General features: G+C 41.9%; 1 protein-coding gene across 16 annotated transcripts in view; it reads right to left on the bottom strand.

Moving 5' to 3' along the window:
• Positions 1 to 787: 787 nt before the first annotated feature.
• The window catches only part of DOCK9 (dedicator of cytokinesis 9), a 351807-nt gene continuing 331416 nt past the window's right edge, over positions 788 to 21178 (bottom strand). For 12 of the 16 annotated variants that reach the window (XM_029210207.1, XM_029210194.1, XM_029210199.1 and 9 more), the window contains 7 exons: positions 20921 to 21034; positions 19231 to 19377; positions 15452 to 15662; positions 9963 to 10153; positions 6871 to 6971; positions 6598 to 6736; positions 3386 to 4655 (listed from right to left, as the gene is read on the bottom strand). In XM_029210207.1, the coding sequence (XP_029066040.1) occupies positions 4533 to 4655; positions 6598 to 6736; positions 6871 to 6971; positions 9963 to 10153; positions 15452 to 15662; positions 19231 to 19377; positions 20921 to 21034 (1026 nt within the window). In that variant the 3' untranslated portion in view covers positions 3386 to 4532. Of the gene's footprint in view, positions 3001 to 3385; positions 4656 to 6597; positions 6737 to 6870; positions 6972 to 9962; positions 10154 to 15451; positions 15663 to 19230; positions 19378 to 20920; positions 21035 to 21178 lie in introns of those variants that run through there. The other 4 variants (XR_003791732.1, XR_003791733.1, XM_029210197.1 and 1 more) reach the window with 4 other exon arrangements.

The following is a 21178-nucleotide window of genomic DNA, read 5'->3' as shown; positions in this document are numbered from 1 at the left end:
TTGAATTTCTTTTAACATGTAAGTGCCCTCTCCATCTCTTTTTTCTTGAAATTTACTGAAGAAATCAGATCGTTTGTTCTACAGAGCTTCCCACAGAACTGGATTTTGCTGATTGCATTCCCCGTGGTGTCATTTAACATGCTCCTCTGTGTCCTGTATTTCCCAGGAAATTGGTGGTTAGATTTACACTTGATCAGATTCAGGTTACAGTTTTTGGCAAGACTCCGCCATAGATGGTGGTGTGTACTTCCATCATGAGGCAGGTATCACCTCTTCGTCTTTCTTGGTAATATTAGCTCCTTCGATCGCTGCTAGTCTTTATTTTTCTAGTATCATCATGAACTTAATTATATAATTTTAACCCACTGCTATTATTATTCTTGTTTATGTTCATCCCATATCTACCTAGAAGGAGCTTCTTGAAATTCTCTTGACAGGGTCTGTGGTGTCTTTGCCAGTCCCATGGAAGTCAGGTATGAGAAGACGCTCCAGACTCACCTTGGACATTTTCTGCCCTAAATCTAGAATCAGCCATTCTCCATGGAGCCTGGATAGTTTTGGTCAGAAAGGTATTTAGAGACCACAATTTGGGCACTTAGAGGTGCTCATTAGCTACTGGCTTGGTCATTGTTTTTAAGTCTTCTCAGTTAACCAAGTGAGGAAATAAGTGTGTATTTAAGATAAATATATGATGAGTTCAAATTCATATCTCCATATCAAATTCAGAACTAAAGGGTTTTAATTTAACCTATTTTTGTCTTATAGATGTAACTTTTTTTTTCTCCCATGCCAAAAACTTGGTTCCTAATGATATCCACATAATCACTCATTTACTTTCTCCAACAGTAAACACACAACAGTCTCAGAATGACAATATAATCTCACAAAAACAAAACACCACTTCCACAAAACAAAACAATTATTGAAAATGTTTTTTGTTTATTAACCAATCATTTATTTATTTGTTGCTGCTATTTTTGTCCTTAGGGTACATGTCACTAGAGATGCACAGTGAAATTCCTGTATTTTAAAGTCATTTGAAATAATTCCTATGTATTTGTGTCATCAACTGTATATGTGGTTATGCTGATTTATTTCATTTTGCTTTCAATTCTTAGGAATCAAAAATTTATTTTAATAATTTTGTAAATATTCACATGGTTCTAGAGCCAAATCTATGAAGCAAATTATATTTGAACAGGGTAATCTTCTAACTCTGTCCCCTATGTATTATTCCCTCTCTCCCCATGTAGGTAATAACTTAAAACTTTTCTTTTTTGATTTTTCCCTTCCATCTAAAAAAAAACAATTATCTCTGCTTACTTATCCCTCCTTTCTTAAATAATGAGTAACACACTATTTGCACTTTTCTCTGTCTTGTGTTTTGTACATATGGTATCTTGAAGATCACTCCAAAGCAGTAAACAGAGATATTAATCCCTTTTTATAGCTACACGGTGGAGTCACTGTGTAGATGTACAATAGTTTATGCAAACAATCCCCTGTTGATGGAAATCAAAATGTTTTTGAACAGAGTTTCTACACTGAGTAACTCTGACATACGGTTATGTAAATCCCAATGATTATTACATAAGTCACCTTTTAATTTCACATCCCTACTCTCAACAGCTTTCTCCATGCAAGGGGCTGACTTTATTTATGTATACTACCTAGAGTTAGTTAGTTCCCAGGTGGCAAATATCCCTGATAAAGTACTGAATAGTGTTTTAATTCCAAAGTTACTTCAAAGAATTTTCCCAAAGGGGGAATAGGGAGTTCTTGTTTAATGAGTACAGAGTTTTTGTTTGGGAATATGAAAAAGTTCTGTAGATAAATGGTGGTGATGGTTGCACAACAATAAGAATGTACTTAATGCCACAGAACTGTACATTTAAAAATGGTTAAAATGGTAAATTTCATGTTATGTAGATTTTACCTCAATAAAAAAAAAGAATAAATAAGATCTATGGAAAACATTTAAAAATTTATTGAAAATTAGCAATAAAGATTTCTTAATGTTAAAAAACACAATTTTCCCCAATAAACTGCTACTTTAATGTGTAATTTATACCAAAATTAAAATTTTATGCATAAACTAAATGAGGTTTTTAATTGATGTGAATGTGTTTCAGTGCAGGGTCAATAGATGTCTTCATCTTAGAGATGGTTCCTTTCTCCACTGTTGTAATTAGTGATGGTTGGCCACCTTCCAAGCTGAATCTTATCTGACATGAAATCTGTACAAATTACTTCCCAAGTTTAACCACAAGGTAGCAAGTTAGCTCTTTCTAGATACATTTATCTTACTGCACGATGACCTGCATTTTATGGCTTCTAAATGAGGCATTTGTGACCAGGAAATCCAGCTCGGTGACAAGGGAGACAAACTCTTATCCCTATCCCTGCTGGTGTTAGGGAGAGTCAAGGTTTATTACACGGGGCCGACATGTCAGAGACTCAGGGCAAACGCAGAGAATCTTCTCAAGCCCTAAGTCTGGATCCACTAATGAATGGGCTGCAGCCTGGTGGGTTGTCGTAACTCCTCACATCTCCTCTTCATGACCTTGTCGCCATCTGTAAAATACAGCCTTGCCCAATGATAGAGAAGTTCCAAAGACACCATAAGATCCTTGGTATCTGGGTGCTCAGGGTGTACACAGCATCATGATTTCCTTCCTCAACTGGTTATGAAAAAAGACAGCCTCCAAAACTCTTCAAGTAGGAAAACCAGCTATTTTATTTCTTGGGAAAGACTCCTCTTTCTTCCATCACTGGAACTCTGGGGCTGAGTGGCTCCTCCGCTGGGTCCCTGGGCACACCACAGGCAGGACCAGCACCTGCAGTCTGAGGCATCACTTGACTCGGCTTCAGCGTTTATGATGATGTAGGCCACAGGCAGTGTGGGCACACCTGGCCGCTGATGCATTGCTGGGATAAATGACCATCTTATCCCAGAGTACTCACCTTCAAAGCAAGCAGGGAGATGATAAAGATGGAGACCTTGGTAGAGTTGAAGAGGAAAAGACAGAAGTATTAACTTGTCTATGTATACTTGGGAACAACCAGTAGAATTCAGAGCCAGACTGCAGTGTAACAAGGCATTTATCCACATCCCCTGGAAGATCTGGACCCTAGCCCTGCCTCTTGAAATCTGTACCATGGAAACTTTGCACAAAGGCAGAGAAACGGGTATAATGATTCCCACGTACCCAGCCTCAGCTTCCACAATTACCAACATTTGTCACCTACCTACCCTCTTCTTTTCCCCCCTTAGGTACTTTAAAGCAAATTTCTTTTACCACATTATTTCACCCCCAAATATTTCAATATCCTGCCCCTCTTAGGACTGTCAGACAATAAATACCCAATACTCACTACCAGAAAATCAGCAATGTTATTTTTAATACAGCTGTGGTACAGAATGTTTAATTACAGCAGGGCAGAGATTCTAGTTAAATAAAATTAAAAACCTTTATTTTTCCCAAATATAAAATTACTAAATTAATGTCTGAAAAGAAAATATAACATGGTGAAAGCTTTACATTACATCACTGTTCACCACAGGGTTTATGATTTACCAATGACATACTCCACCATTTTGGCAAAAGGATGAAATTTTTAAAACAGTTTATAAACCTAACATAGCAAAGACTGTATACATCTCCATATTGCACTTTTTTTATGTACAAGAATAAAACAGTAAAGTCAAGTGTGTTGCATATACTAAGAACAACACAAATCTGTCACAATTAAACTTTATGCGGAAGCTGATGTATTAAAAATGTAGAAACGTCATACGTGTATGTACACAATGCCAAGACTGTATTAACAAACTCTATGTACATAACAGTATACTGTACTACTTTAAATGTTTAGCATAGTTGTGTTTATTAATACAGGCCTTTGGTTCTAAACTGCTTGACTAGTCTTAAGCTCACATAGTTTCTTAAGCTTTCATATTTTTTAAATGCAAGTAAATGAGTATAAAAGCACTAAACCTCCGGGTTCACTGGTACAAAAATTACAATGGTCAGTTCCCTTAGGTCATCAAAAACTAGTCACAAAAATAGTTCTTGTATTCAACCTGAATGTGCCACAGGAAAAAAAAAATATTTTCAAGATTTTCCAGCTTAGCCTAGAGGCAAAAGGTTACCCCAGCCTCGATTTCAGTGCTATGTACATTCCAGAACACTTGTTTTCTCCAGGCCGTTTATTTTTAATACTACTCTGTAAGGAAGAATAAAATTTAACTCCAGCTTAAGAGTGTCCGCCACATACCTCTGTTAAGACATAATGAAAATGTTGACTATTGCCAGCAAGGTTTAAAAAAATATGTGTGCTCTCCTACGACCCTGCAGAACATCTGCTATGAAATAACGCGGCTCTTTCTTTCCCTTCTCGCGCGTTCCCCTCGACTGCTCCTTGGGCTCCGCTTCCCCGGGCCTTGGCATGTGCCCAGTGAGTAGCTTTGGAGATCATCCTGAGTTTGCAAATGACAAAGCAAGTCCCCACACGCGGTCCACGAGATGACGTCACACCACGGAGGACGAGCTGGTCATGCCGTGAACCAGCGTGCTTGTTGGGGTCCCACTGATGGCGTTGAAGATGTGAAGGGAATTCGGCAAAACGCTGGTCTTCTCCTCCAGGGGGCAAATCTCGAGGTACAGAAACACAAGGTTACCCAAGCGTAAACTGCTCCAAATGACACTTCTCACATTTATCATCCAGTGGCCACTGTTACTGTGAGTGGTGGTGCCCTCAGAGAGCTTGGCTTTGGTGGTTTGCAGAGGGAGCGTGTTAGCTCACCTCATAAATGACGTTTTTCAGATCAGGATTTTAAGGAGAAAGTCAAGAACAACATGTTTTGTTTCCTTTCCAGGTTAGTGAGAGTCTTCTAACCTCACCAGGTTATAAGGCACCTTGAGGCCTATCCTACACATACTTGATGGGGACACGACCTGGCCCTGTCCCCTGGAAAAGTCTTTTTTAATGGAATCTGGAGCGTCGGTGTTCTCTACCAGCTCCTTCTCTTAGGGTCTTACAGATTTCTACCCTGGGAGCAAGAGTGTGGCTGCCTCGCTGGCCCTGATCAAGTCTCTTTCACGCTCAGTAATGCAGGGAAGAATTCTAAGTGCAAGACTTGGGCTATTGCCAGGTGGAAACTGAGAAGAACATACACACTCAGAGGCTCCCCTGGAAAATCCAAAAGCAAGTCTAGTCCAGGTCATGACTCTTTTTGCTCAAGGGTTCAAAGTTTAATCTTCATAGTTGTTGAGATAATGGAAAGTTCAAGGTGTAGTTTAGAGCACGGCATGGCATTGTGTCCATACAATCTGGAAGTTTATTTTAATATTCTCAGCCCACAGTTTTCTTCCTACTTTCATCTTTTCTAGTGCCAAGTGCTGGCACCCACTGACCAAGCTCTCCATCCTGTCTGGAGGCCCCATGGAAAAGACCTTGAGCTTTCTCCAAAAACTTGTTCCCATGAGACCTTCTCTTTCTGCTTAATGATTCACATGTTTATTCAGTTTTGTTTTCCTACTTTTCTAAATGCCCAGAAGAGGGCTTCTTTTTGCACGTGCATGGTCATTACGTCAATGTCTGCAGTTGCCCAAACTCAGTAATAACTTTATGTGAGCCAGTTATCAAGATCCAGAGAAATAAAATTAAAAAATGACATTACCATCCCATCTGAACGTGTGAGCATGGAGGAGAGAAAAAAGCAAGTTAAAGCTCAGACATTTAAGTGAGTTTCCTACAACAGAATCCTTCTCACTAAATCATCACATGGTACGTTAACTGACACAAATGGTCTTGGCTTCCATTTTGCGAGAATGAAAGACAGTACCGTAGGGAACAGACAGAAGCAGTCGTGTGCTATCAAGGTGCCAACACTAATCATAAAGTCTGAGTCCGTGACTCAGAAGAAGTCGCTGTGGTTGATGGAGAACAGACCCCTCCAGAAGCAATAGGAGATGATCGCCTTTGAGATTCACTCAGTTCCCTGGGCAGCTGTCTCCCCTGATGACCACTGAGCCCACATATGTAATCCTACCAAAAGGAATTCATACAGGAAGACGACAGTAGCAGTGTAATCAGGAAAGCTGCCCACAACGACAAGGAATAAAGAAGTAGCCTTGAGGAACCCATGAGGGCACCCAGGTCAGCTGTAAACAGTAAAACACTGAACGACCCTATCTCTTTAAATGGTGAAAGACACTTACTACAACAGAGAATTCCTTAAACCAGGCTGGTAAACCCTATTCTTCCAAAGGATTGGGTGAATAAAGAAGCTTCCAGGAACGGTATTGGTATTTTTTTTTTAATGTGAGGTGTTTTTGAGCTAGATTAAGTGATAAAGAGGAGGAGGGTGCTGGTCTCCTCTGGTCATATTAGACAATGACGGGTGAGCACAATGTTAGCTGCTCCCCAGGTACCCGTGGTTAGGTAGTAGCGGCAGTGCAGCATGCTACACTATCCTTCAGAGAGCAAAATTCTGGAAGGATGTCGGAGGGTTTAGGCCATCATTGGGGGCACTTGAGACCCCAACTGATGTGTGCTCCCTAAAAATGAGAAGCACTCCAGAGTGGCACCTACCTGCTCGTGCATGATTTCAGAAAGCTCTCTCGTCATTTCCCTGTAGTTGGCCTTCATTTCCTCCTGATACTCTAACTGGTCCTCTTTGATCAGCCGTTCATTTACTGCTAAGGCCTGACCGCAAGCTTCCACAAATTGCCTGGAACGGTGTGGGAGAGGGAATCACGGCATGTACAGAACACAGGATGAGTCCAACTGGTAGGGTCTCGTTCTTGAGTGAGCACAGAAATGATCAATACTCGAAGAAAAAGAGACATTTCCCGTGTGCTTTACCTGAAAACTTCTTTAAGCAACTTCACTTTATTGTCAGGATATCTCTTTGTGTTTGTGTCGTCTAAGAAAGCTCGGGCATACGCTAGTGGACCGGCATTGACCTAGATAAAGAACAAAGATCTTAAATTACGTTATGAAGAAAATACCAATTATCATTAATTTAGTTTCAGTTGGCATTTGCTAAAAATGCCGCTTGAGTGAGTTAGTCATGACCTCTGCCCTCCAGGAACTTAGGACACCAAAGAGGAAACCATGAATAAAGCTCATGGTGTTATAAGCGATTTGATTTTATCATCTCAGCCATCCTTAGGGCACTTGTGATGATGGTTCATTTTATGTAGGAAGAACCAATGCTTGGAAAACTTAAGGACCCGTTCAAGGTCGAATAGCCAATAAGCAAAACACCTGAGATCAGAGCTCAAGTCCTCCAACTGGTATTTGTGCTACATGACACTGAACTAAGAGGTCAATCTGGCGAGTGCAATGAAAACTGAAAAATTAAGCATATGAGCCAGTTTTAAAAAACCAACTGTTCACCTCATGGAATTGTGTAGATAGCCATGGGCAAGCTGATCTGCTATCCTCAAATGAACTAACCATTCAGGTGGGCTGGAAAGACAAAGATCTGGGGCATTTAGCAACAGGATGAGTGAACCAGAGCCCTGCATGTCTCCTTTAATTCACCAAGAAGAGTTCGCCGAGGTTGGGTAAGTCAGGAAACGTGGGAGTGTTGAGAGAAAGAAGGTTAGACACACTGGATGGGAAGGAGAAAGTTCCAGGCACCTGAGACATCTTGGGAAAGGTCCTGACCATGTGATTAATGCACGATTTTTCCTGGGAGGCCTGGTGGACTTGGAAGGTAAGTAGGGAGGGCTGTCTGTCTCGTCTGTGGCTGTCGGTGAAGGGGACGGGCCGTGGTCCTGGTCCACAGTGTACAGGACTTGCACAGTAACTGAGCCGAGAGAATTCACACCAGAGGTGGGGAGACGGGGGGCACAGACATTAGAGGCGGGGCCCTCTGAGACAGGGACAACTAGCTAACCCTTGGTGATGACTGGATATGTGTGGAGAGCTCTGTTGACAACCTAAAGGTAACCCAAATGAAGGATTATCCAAAACGATCCATATGTTCAGTTTCAAGAGGATGCAGAAGGGAAGCTGATGAGACTTCATGAAGTCCAGCATGACAAGATCTTGGAGTGGAGTGCAGAATCCCGGAGCCACCTGATGGCTCTATCCTGTACAACAGCAAGCCCAGAGGCTCTTGGTGGAAGCATTAAAGAAACACACAAATAAAACAATAAAGTTCATTTCCCCTGACTCCAGCTTTGTTGTTACCCTGGAGGGTGCACGTGTATAAACTTAATCTCCTCATTTCATCATGGAATTCTCTGCTTTTAAAGATGATGGGGCATTTATAAAACTCTAAGGTCACTCCTAGAGACTGTCATACGGACTGAAGTAAGTCAGAAAGAGAAAAACAAATATCGTATATTAACACATATATGTGGAATCTAGAAAAACGGTACAGACGAACCGGTTTGCAGGGCAGAAATAGAGACACAGATGTAGAGAACAAACATACGGACACCAAGTGGGGAAAGTGGGGTGGGTGGTGGTGGTGGTGGGATGAACTGGGAGATTGGGATTGACATGTATACACTAATATGCATTAAATAGATAACTAATAAGAACCTGCTGTATAAAAAATAAAAAAACAAAACCCCTCAAGGTCACTATCAAATGGCAGGGCACATCTTGCCCTTTAGAAGGCTAGACCTGTCCAGCCCCATCCCTTACTGGCACACACACTCTTCCACTGGCCTTAGATAGAGGCTGGATGTTCCCAGGCCAGGTTTTGTTTTAAGCTGCAGAAAATTCTGGCCTCTAGCCCATTATCTACTCCATCATGTGGCTGGAATATTTATCATATTCGCTTGATAACTTACTTTGGCACATTAGTCTTTTGGGCCATAAGGGAAGAGGCTGAAAACATCTGTGAAAACTTTTGCCGTGAATGACAGACATTTAGAAAAATGTTAGGTAACAGCTCAGCGTGGATCTGATAAAAAGTTGACAAAAACTGACTTCAGGAAATGAAACCATCGTATTACAATCTACATGTAACTTTCATAAACACACCCTTCCAGAAAGAGAAAATAACTGGATATGGGAATATATATACATAAAACAGATGATAGGATTATTTATATACATTTAAAAACACCAATAAAGCAAGGAGCACGCTGGTCCCCGGAGGGAGTGATTTAACATCTACTAATTTCTTAGGAAATCATATACGTAAAATACCTGAAAGAAACCCCCATGATTGAAGTGCACTATACAAACATAAAGGTGCATATATCATAAGTGTTTAGCTTGATAAAATTTCACAAACGGAACATATTTGTATAATCAGCACCTAGATCCAGGATGACTTTGTCCATAAATGGTACACATCACTTGAACAGCTCTAGGAAAAATAATGTCTTGACCCCTATATGCTACCACATACAAAAACCAATTCAGATAGATTGCACACCTACACAGGAATCTAAACAAAGAAAACATAGAATATCTCTGACACAGATTTCTTAAAGAGGACACACAAATAAAGGAAAAACTGATTAGCTGGGCTATATTAAAATGAATAATTTTGTTAATAAAAGATACCATTAAGAGAGTGAAACTTAATGTACTTTTTCAGGTGCAATTTTCATAGAAACCAGAAAACAGTAGTTTTATAAGAAAACCTATAGCTATCCACACTTGCTTTATATTTAAAAGAGTCTTTATGCTTCCAATTAGGCACCCAGAATTCCTCAAATTATTGAAAAACCAGGTTGTATGGAGAGCCATCTCCTACCCCTGGCAGACAACTTGGTGAGAATGACACTCTTGTAGCCCCAAGGCTACCACCCCTCTGGCATCAGGAGAAACTGCACAAATATTGAAGGGAGGTAACGGGGATCACCTGATAAAGCCAGGGATCTACACTGGACCTTGCTGGTGTGAACGACCTAAAATTTTCCAAGGTCTAAGGATCTGTTCTCTGTTGCCCTGTGGTTTGCTTGGTCCGGCGCCCGGCTCACCTGGACGCTCACACTGCCCTGGAGTTTGAGCTGCAGTTTGATCATGTCCACTTCGGCCGAGGAGCACAGCTGCCGGAGCTCGGCCACCTTCTTACTCATCTCGTCAATGGCCACCTCGATGGGGTTCAGGTCCGTGTGGTGCTGGTACATGACGGGGATCCGCTTCTTCACGTAAGGGAAGCAGTGTATGGCTGTGGAGGAGCACGGCCTAGAATGAGTCCACAGCTTGCACGTGCTTCACTAGTACTGAGGTAGAAGTGATCATTACTCCCATTCTACAGATAAGGGACCCAGAGCTTGCCTAGGTCACATGCCAGTATTTCGTGGAACCAGAATACTGTCCTCGTTTATCATTGTGCATGACAGGCATCACATAAAGTCAAGAGAGTTGGGTTCTTGTCAACTTTAATATGAGAAGTTTGTCTTTGAAGAAATCACTTTCTCATTCCCTGCTCAATTTTCTCACCCATAAAGGCACTACTTCCTTGGAAATTATGAGAGCTGAATGAGCTAGTAGGTATAAGATGGCTTTGCAAATATAAAAAAGACTAAATAAACAGTTTTGAGATATCCTATAATAAATTAAGTCCAGAAAAGAGTTCCATAGAAATATGCTTGAGCCATAGAACAACTTTGAATCACATGCTTAAGTTTGTACGGCCAGAGAAATCAATGAAAAATAACATGAGAATATATTTCCAAGCAAAGTATTTTATGAAGCAGAAATTCACAAACTCTTTGAGTTGCATAATAATAAAGATATTTTAAAACTTTTAAATGATTCAAAAACATTAAATAAAAATATTTAATTTTTCTCACTTTTTTTTTTTTTTACCAAAAAAGGCGCCACTCGATATTGTTTTCCTTTCTTATAATAAGACACCTGAACATATCAACACCAAAGAGTTCATTTAAAGAAGAACAGAAAGGTTTTCCCGGAGGCACAGTGGTTAAGAATCTGCCTACCAACGCAGGGTACACGGGTTCGAGCTGTGGTCTGGGAAGATCCCACATGCTGCAGAGCAATTAAGCCCGTGCGCCACAACTACTGAGCCTGAGCTCTAGAGCCTGCGAGCCACAACTACTGAGCCCGTGCACCTGGAGCCCGTGCTCCGCAACAAGAGAAGCCACCGCAATGAGAAGGCTGCGTGCGTACCGCAAGAAAGACCCAACGCAGCCAAAAATAAATACATAAAATAAAATAAATTTATATAAAAAAAAAAGAACAGAAAAATAACTGGTTCCAATTCAGTACTGTTTTACATTTCTACCTTATTGCTTGTATGGTATATGTAAAAATCTATAATATTCTTATTTAATATATATTTATGAATAAACAGGTAGACATATGCTTAAAAGCTTATTTTATTTTTTAACAAGCTAAAGTAAGATGGAGTGTTATGTTTGGATTCTTTACTATTTACTAAGTGGCTGGGGAGGGTTTACTCAAAAAGGACTGATCACAAAATGAGAAAGCCCGGCTCCCTGCAAAACACAGAGTTCCCTTGGGTTACCCAGAGTCTGAACAAGGCTGGAAAAGACATTCAACGTGATGCAACCTTGTTTGTCACACACTTACAGGCCTATTCTAGTCGCTACATGCTTTATCAATCTAAGGCCAAGGGTCTGTGTCTACTATTTCTTCTGTGTTCCTTGTGGACACAGAGTTTTTAAGTGGCAACCCTGGGATTGATAAGTCCTCTCTGGACTGAAGGCTCCTTTGATACATGACAAGCACTAGATGCTGCTGTTTATCAGCCAGGGAGACAGAACACGGCCCTCCGGCCAGAGGTGAGCTCGCACGTGATAGACTGACACGCTTTACACAGGGGAGGGCCACTGCATTCTCACTTGTCAGGACACACGTTTCATGAGGCTAACACCCATATCCAAACACACGTGATTAGTGTTATCACAGTGTTTTTGAGTGCCACAGTGCGGTAGCGCCATTATTTCAGAGAGAAAAACCAACTCCAACAGTGTCTGTGAGATGTGCACATTGCGCTGATTTCACTCAGCCAAATAAGTCCTGAGTCACTGCTCCTTACGATGGTTAACTGGAGAGTCAACGAGGCAAAGTAGGGGTGTGATGATACAGGAAACTCCCGTCTGTGCGTGAGCCTCCCCGGTCCACGCAATCTGGGACTGCCCCGGCCCCTGCCTTCCTTGCAGGCCTCATCTCTCCTCTCACTGGGGCTCACTCAGCTCCAGCCATGCCTGCCTGCTGGTCGTGCCCTGAATGTGCTGGGCACAGGGACCCCTGCCGCTGGCCTCTGCCCCGACGGCACCTTCTCCCTCCAGACATGTGCAGGGCCCGCTCCCTCAACTCCTTCAAGTCTGGACTGTCAGTGAAACCTACCCTGGCCACGCCATTAAACTGCAGCCCCCCTGCCCCCAACCCCACAATTCCAACCCCCTTTGCTTTTGTCCAGAACGTGTATGACCTTCCAACACAGATACATTTACCCATTATATTTACTGTTTACCATCTGCCTCCTCCTGCTAGAGTCTAAGCTGCACAAGCCAGAGAGCTCTGTTTTGCTGATACGCCAAGTTGGAACATTGCCTGTGCTCAATGAATTTAGCTGAACTGAAGAATGTGTTACTGCCCAAATGGCTAAATGAAAGAGCAAACTGGCCTGGAAGGTGGAAAATTAGGTGGTGGACTGAGTGAGCCACCGTGTTATTAATCAACGCCCCACACCAGTGATCTGTAGCCCTTCAGGCAGGAGGACGAGGGAGAGATGGCTGAGAAGCGCGGGTGGGTGTACGGTCTGGCTGGACCGAACAGAGGGTGAGGGGCGGGAGGATACTTCCAACCTGAGTAGGAGCCTGGACATGATTTGGAAGACTTTGGAACAGTGACCGGGAAGAAACTCCATGGAATGAGTTCCACGAAAGAAGGAACAGGGGGAATCACGTAGGGAGGCAGGCTCAGAAATTTACACCGAGGGGGCCTGGAGGGCAATCATTAGGTTTTTCAAAGGATTCCACAACTGCAGCTAACTGACTAAACTATCCAGGAAAGTGAGCCAGTCTGGGTTCAGAGGGCAGGGAGGGCAGGGGCTCCCTGACAACTTAGAAGGCCAAAGGTCAGCTCTGAAGCAATGCAGTGGAAGAAGAACCTAAGGGGTTAATAACACAAGGGAAAACTCTGAAATTCAAAGTCTTCAGAATATCCTGGTCTGTGTGTCTTTAACTGAAGGTGGATGTAGTTTATAGGCTCTTAATGGCATTTTTATAACCCCTTCTCTAAATCTTTACACTACCCAGTAATTATCTTTATGAAATTCTGAGAATCTTTCAGGGCAAAAACTGCACCCCTCTTTGGTGCTGTGTTGTGTTATAATCTCCTTTCACTCCTCACCAACCTCAAAAGGCAAGGAGCTCAATGGTGGCTGAGATGTGGCAAAATGAAGTACATTCTTTCCACACCTGGGCATAATTTACAAAATTCTTTGACACCAGATGGATAGTACAAATCTCTTTTTACAGATGAAAAACTAAGGTGCAGCGAGGTTAAGTGACCTGCCCAAGGTCACACAGTGAGGATGTGACTGGGTCTACAGGACCCAGGCCCAGGCTCTGCACTGCCCACACCTTCTCAAGGTGGTTGTTTCCCAAGCCAACAGCCCCTGTGTCTACTTTGCTTCTCTCTGCAGTGAGGTTACTCTTTGTCCCCTCTGCTCTGGCAGGTACAGAGCTTTGCTCTAGCCCGTTATCTAATCAAAACTATTTCTGTGACATAACTGGCCAGGGAAAGCACCTCATGGTAACTGTTTATGAATCAGTATGCTACCTGAGCAGAATAATCATAATAAAAAATCCTGATCTTGACTCATCAGTGAGCTAGGTTTATTTAAATCAGCAGTTCTCAAACTTGGGTGGCATCAGAATCACCTGGAAGGCTTGGTTAAACACAACCATCTGGGCCCCACCCCAAGAGTCCTTGATCCAGAAGGTCTGGGTGGAGCCCAAGAATCTGCATTTCTAACAAGTTCCCAGGTGATGCTGATGCTGCTGATATTCCCACAAACAACCTTTGATAAGCACTGATTTGAGGTCATCACAGCTGTAGAGATAAATGCGGTAAGCTGGTAATTCTCATCAAATGACTCCACCTAGAAATGCAGTTATTTTGCTTAGTAAGAATTTGCTACTGTGTCCATTAGAAAAACAATTCATTTACCTATGGGGAGGGGTTAACGTTTTAGAGGCCAATATTGTTTGTGCCTTACATGTTATCTTATTATTCTAAAAGCGGGAGCAGAGACTCCTTCTTTAAGAATGTAGGGTTTTGGGGTGGTTTTTTTTTGTATTTTAATTTTTATCTCAGTTCCCTCATAAGAATGGTGAAAAATCCTGTGCAATATGCTGTTCTGAGCTATTTCATAATGAACCATATTCTTTCCTTGGCAACAGCTTTACTGAGACATAAATCACACACCACACAGTTCACCCATTTAAAGTGTACTGTCCACTGGCGAGGGTGGAGCCTCACCTGAAACATGCCACCCTCACAGTGCTCCTTTCACTAACTACTACAATGATCCCTGCTCCCACCCAGGCGGCACACTTGACAGCATCGACTGCTGGACAAGCAGCGGGTGCTTTCCAGGTTCGACTTAAGTGTGGCCACTCTTTGAAAACTGGGCTTCAACAGCAGAGACAGACACAACTGGTATTCTCCATAGCCTCCTCACCAATTTTTTTTAAGTCAAGAAAGCGTTTTATTTCAGGTTACCCGTCATTTGCTGACCCTAACCCTAAGAGCGATGGCGTCAAGCTCCCCTAAAGAAGGTAGAAATCACTCCCAAGATGACTCTACACTTGTCAGGAACAGGGAGATGATGCACAGCATAGTTCTGGGGGTGGGTGATCAATGGCTAAGCAGCACCAAAGGATCCATTAAAACTCCGGCACAGCTGAATGGGCCGCCTGTGAATGCAGTGAGCTTCCTGGTACTGGAAGTGCCCAAGCTGAAGGTGGCCAGCCACTCAGAGACTAGGTGAGTGGGGTCCAGCCTCATGTCCCATTTATCCACCCCACCTAGAATCTCTGAGCAGGCTCATGCTGGTGTGTAAGGGGTCTGTGCCCATGACACAGATGCAGCACTGTGTGCGGGGGTTCTTGACCTGGGGGGGCCACGGGTCTACAGAGTCTGCAAATCACTTGAAATTGTGTGCAAAAGCATTCTGAGCTGTCTTCACCAGATTCTGAAAAGGGTAAGCTACCTGACATTGGGTATGAACTTCTGGTCTGGTGGAAGAATAAAATACAAACAGGTAAATAGAAAAATGTCGTGAGTATTCGAAAGCAAGCATTAGATACACGTTAAGCTGAAATGGATATGTAAGGAAAGTTAACGCAGCTTGAAGGGCCCTTCCAATTCTAGATGCTTCTGGGTCCCTTCTGGAGGGCTCTTTATCTTGACATCTGGGCTGATGTCTGGGTGTGATTCTTAAAGAAAGGGGCCAGGAAGACTGTACCTGTCAGTATGGTGCGCCGTTTGCACTGCTCTTCGACGCCTCCCTGCCTTTTCCCAGTCTGGGTGAAGGGCATCTCAAACATGAAGCGGCGAATGTTGTGAGATCTTTCAAACTCCGTTTTTCTTTCTTGCAATTCCTTCTCATCAAAGAATGGGATCACATGAGTCACCTGGATATACGCATACTTGGAATCCAGATCCTTCGGGTTGACCTTTAAATGCATAAAGGAAATGGAATATTGCTATGGCTATTGAAAGGACTCCTCCCAAGCATGCCGAAGCTGTGTTTTTCCACTTCGTATTAGTAAAAGTTTTGGGAAATTTCAGAAAAGTTTGAAAAAAAATAGTACAAGGAACACCCATATACCCACCACTGAGAACAATTGCTAATACTTTGCTATATTTGTTTATATGTGTCTATTCAAACACACACGTATATGTAGACTTTTTTTTAGCTGAAACATTTCAAAGTAAGTGGTTCACATCATGACACTTGAGGCAGCATCTCCTAAACATGAGGATATTCTCCTCCATAACCACAATACATCATCATATGTAACAAAATTAACACTAATTTCCTAATAGTGCCAAATATACCAAGTTGAGATGAATTTCTCAAATGTCCCAGAATATTATTTATAGCTATTTGTGTTTGAACCAGAATCTAATCAATGATTGCATTTTACATTTAGTTTTGTCTCCTTAGTCTTGTTTAATCTAGACTATTTTTTTTCCATGACATTGACTTTTTTGAAGACATCATGCTAGTTTTTGTGTGGAATGACTCCCCGTCTGGATTCCTCTGATTATTTTCTAAGCCGTATTTTTACATATTTGGCTTAGAGACAAAAATGTTTATTTTACTAATAATGTTTAAAGCCTAGGCCCCCAAATCATAGTTAATCTGTAGATAGATTAGATATAAACAGATGTAGATGAATTAATTTAATACAGGTACAGACTAATCTAAGACTGCTCAGATTATAAATTTAGTTCCTGACAGACTCAGCACATGAACGCTTTTAAAACTACACGGCTAGACCTCGCGGTGCTCTAACTTCAGTGACATGCTAGAAAATTAAACATAGGCACTTTCCATACAAAAAAAAAGTTAATTTATTAGGGAGACAAATCTACTTTGCACATATTGTTTTTAAGCTTCTACAGCAATAAAAGGGGACATGAAAGAAATGACCATACAGAGAATTTGGAGACGATCCTGGAATGAGGGCAAACAACTGAGATCAAGATGGGTTTACTGGTCCCAAATTATCATGCACCACTGTTCTCTTAACAGAGACGTGTGTGAAGAAACATGAAAAACAGATGTGCAAGTGCCTTAAACTCTTAAACTCTACAAGTTCAGAAAATACATAGTCATGAGTTACTTTTCTTTTAGAAAAGGCCATCTGGCCAATCACTATAATTGTATTCAAACCTCTTAGACTTAACTTTCTTTAGCAGAAACAATTTAAAAGCAGAGGAAATGACCATTCTTGCCTATATTTCAGTGGTGTTTTAGTTTTCACTTTCAAACTTGTATGTGTGCATCAGCAGAAGGAGTAAAGGACTGGTGTTTGAGGAAGAGAAGAAGGTCTAGGGCGTCTTTCAGCTGCTGCATCAAGGACCACATATCAAAAGGGCAAGAAGAACCAATGCGCGAGAACCTTGACAGAAGGCTGTTAAGGTTAAAGCCACAACCTGACCCAGACAAAGGTTTTGGTTTCAGAGAAAAAGGCAAGCTGGACCTGAGTGATTTGGTCTAGAAAGGAAGTAGGTCTTAATGAGGTTGTGTTGAGGTTTCTAGCTAAAAATGGACCAACAATGTACGTTTGTCCCTTTTCCTTTGCGCAACTCTATTAAAATGACAGTATAGAATTAACCAGCAAGGACCAAGAAGAGAGGACAGAACAGCAGTGGATGAATTTAATGAATATCTGGAAGGCAGGTGCATGGAGATGTACTTCCTGACTTGGGAGAGAAAGTTCTAACCCAAGTTCCCATGGAGAGGGGCAACAACAGGGGAGTCAGATCACCCCACAAAAGCCTGTTGTGATATACTTAATGTCTGTGTTCCCCCAAAATTCTCCTGCAGAAATATTAACCTTCAATGTGATGGTATTAGGAGGCAGGAGGTGATTAGGTCAGGAGGGTAGAGCCTTCATGAATGGGATTAGTGCCTTTATAAAAGGGACCCCACAGAGCTCCTTCACCCCTTCCTCCATGTGAGGACCCGGCAGTAAGACAGCAGTCTGTGAAGCAGTTAGAAGAACCTCACCTGACACCGAATCTGCCGGTGCCTTGACCTTGGACTTCCCAGCCTCCAAAACTGTGAGAAATAAACTTCTGTTGTTTATAAGTCACCCAGTCTATGGTATCTGTTATGGAGCCTGAACAGACTGGCATCTGTAGAGGACCAGGGTTTTGGTGACCAGGAGATGTGTGGGGTGGCAAGTGGCCCAAAGTCTATGTGAGGTGGCAGAACCCTGGGTTCCCTTCCCTAGTTCCAGCCCCACAAGAGAGAAGAGACCGTTCCTTGGAGAAACCGGTCTGGAAAGAGTCTAAGTGGGTTCACCAGTCTCAGCAGAAAGCAGGGGCAAGGAACAGAGCAGGATGCAGGGAGGGCAGGTGAAAGGCTGCAAGCCGGATGTCGGACCTTCACCCTTGCTCATCCCCTGCCTCCAGAATTCAGAATTATTTCCCCCTCCCTTGTCCCCTCCCTACCACCTGGGCAGGAGACTGGAAGAGTCTTCTCTGGAGAAAATGAAGGGCCCCAAGGAAACAGATTCCAGACACTGGGGACTCCAAAGCAGGGCTCAGGCCCCCAAAAAATGAACGAAGGATCCTCCAAAAGAATGAACTGAGAAAAAGGTAGAGTTTATTGCTGCTGGAAACTGAGCAGGAGAAGCATTTTTTTTTTTTTTTTTTTTTTGCAGTACGCAGGCCTCTCACTGTCGTGGCCTCTCCCGTTGCGGAGCACAGGCTCCGGACGCGCAGGCTCAGCGGCCATGGCTCACGGGCCCAGCCGCTCCGCGCCATGCGGGATCTTCCCGGACCGGGGCACGAACCCGTGTCCCTTGCATCGGCAGGCGGACTCTCAACCACTGCGCCACCAGGGAAGCCCAGGAGAAGCATTTTTAATGCAAAGAACAGAAGTTCTATCTTGGCCTGAGTTTCTGGAAACAAAGGGATCCCATCTCTCGGGAGATGTCCTGAAGACAGTGGAACACATAAACATATAGGAAAAACGTGTACGTTCAGAAAGGGTTTTCATGAGAGCGATACAGCAGAGGACAGCCTCTCCAAGTAGAAAGTAGATCTCATTCCTACAAATGTGCTGGCTAATTAGTTCATTCCTTGGTCTCTCTGTCTGCCCATCCATCTGTCCATATATCAGACAATCAGTCAGAGTGTCAAGTAACATGCCAGGCACTGTGCTAAGTGCAAGGAAAAACTACAAAGACAAACAGAACCTAGGACCCTACTCCTACAGAGTTTCTAAATAGTGGGACTAAAAACAGTACATCCTTTCAGATGTTAATTATTTTGTAAAATAATATCTTTAAAATTATGAAATAAAGGTTTGCTTAATGAAAGACACCTGGGACGCACAGAAAAGTATTAAGAAAAAAAATACACCTGCCACTCAAGGCCAACCATTCCTGACTTTTTCCTGGGTCTTCTTTTTTCTACCACATTTATAAATATATAATATATGATCAATCATACATAAAAAAACAATATTATATTGCTATAATATGTTTCCAAGCATAGTCATACCTTGCCAGAATCTTGTATCATTTTGACGTTTTCAGAACCAAATTTATCTGAGTAAAGTTTAAGGAGTCTCTGAGAAATTTCTGACAGAGGCGTGAGTTTGGGTTCCTTGTAGATATACTCCTTTCCATCTTCATCTTCAAAGAATCCCTGTGACATAAAGCACAATTAGAGCTATCCCCAAATATAAGCCCAAGGCTTACCACCCAGGAAGGATTCTTTTGTTACAGGAGTTAACAACAACAAAAAAGGGAATGATTCTAAAAACAAAATCAGGCTTTCCGAATAGGAAGGAAAATGATAATAATGTGAGGTCTGGGTGCAAGGTAAAGGCGAAACACAAAATTGCAAACTCATCCAAGAATGCTGTCGTTAAGTGTTGAGGGAAATGAAAGATTGGGGATTCAAGACTGTGTCCCCTCGGTGAAGTCTAATCATGGGATTCAAGCCTGTTTCACATTCCCAAGGAGCAGAACTCACTAAGACTCACTAAGACATGACTCAGCAGCCTGCTATCTGCAGGCCTCAGAAACGCTTCTCCTGATCTCTGCCGTTTACTTGGGATTTTACGGCATAAAAGGAAGCATTCTGGTCTGGCAAAAGTTATGTGAAGTTGGTGTAAATTATGTTTTGTCTTCCTGATGAGGCAAATATTAAAGGGCTGTAGCATAAGATCAGGAAATATTTTCGTTATCACCAGTCATCATCTGTTTTAGCACCAATCATGTCTCGATACAAGAAGGCGAAGTATTGCGTGGGAAGTGAAAAAGGTTGAAAACTAAAAAGCCCAGACTGGGTTAATATTTGAAATAAATTAAAAAAAAATTTTCTCATCTAAAATGAAAGAGAGAAAATGGTGCAAAAAACACAGTATATAAAAGAAAAAACGCAGGCTAACATGAAACAAAAAACACCCACATCAAACTAGGAGTTTAGATGCAGTAATTTCACTACATTACTTGCTTTTTATGTATTTACTGTAATTACCTCCACATCTGTTTCACTGTCTGTAAACTGGTATTGCTATAAAGTTATAAAAGACAATAAATAACAGGATAAATTGAAGGTTATATAATGCTCATAGAAAACCACACACCCTGAATAAATGGATTGTAATTTATACTATTTAATCATGTTAGAGACTTGGAGGTTAAACTTTCAGTTAAATTTAAATGACCCCTTTTCTAAAGGGTTTCTGAAATATTACAATGGTAAATCTACTTGCAGAGATATTGTATTATAAAAGATAGAGAAGCACAGGGACAAAGGAAACCACAAAGTCTTAATTTTGGTTTAAAACATGCAGTATAGACGTGTAAGGGAACAGGTGATTTATTTCTGTAAATGGAATAAAATGTTAATTTTGTTTTGGAGTTTGTAATGACTGGACAGATATACATACAGACTTGAAAAGGAAACTTGCAAACCACACTGAGGTACCAAAGATGCCGCTAAGAATATCTTATGGAAGGAGAACTTACCGCTGCCTTAAGAAAGTAATAAAAAGACAGGAAGAAAGAAAAAAAGGCAGAAAGTTTACTACTGAGGAAGGTAAGAACCATACTAAACATGACAAATTCATCAAATTAGCATTTCTAGAAAACAGAAAATTTACAAAATACCACTTTGTATATAGAGTTTAAACAAGAAAAAAAGGACTTGGGACGGCCTAGAGAACAGAGAGGAGGCTCACCTGTCCGAAGAAGCCTACTCGGAAGTATGTCCCCAGAAGCCTTCGGCCTGAGTGCATGACCTCGGTCACCTTGCTGTAGGCTCGGTGCAGTGTGTCATACAGATGGGCCAGCCTCTGGAAAGCAGGACAAACCCCATTTCTTCCCACTTGCAACTAGTAGAATTATTTTAAAATAACAATGAAATGATACTATATAGGTGAAAATTCGTTGGACTTGAGTTTCAAAAAAAAAATCAAGAATGAATTTTGACAGCACAA

This window comes from Monodon monoceros, unplaced genomic scaffold (assembly GCF_005190385.1).
Source record: "Monodon monoceros isolate NGI ecotype Baffin Bay Population unplaced genomic scaffold, NGI_Narwhal_1 Super_Scaffold_8, whole genome shotgun sequence".
NCBI classification, from domain to species: domain Eukaryota; kingdom Metazoa; phylum Chordata; class Mammalia; order Artiodactyla; family Monodontidae; genus Monodon; species Monodon monoceros.
The sequence above is the reverse complement of the archived record's forward strand: the minus strand, read 5'-3'. Positions and strand labels throughout refer to the sequence as shown.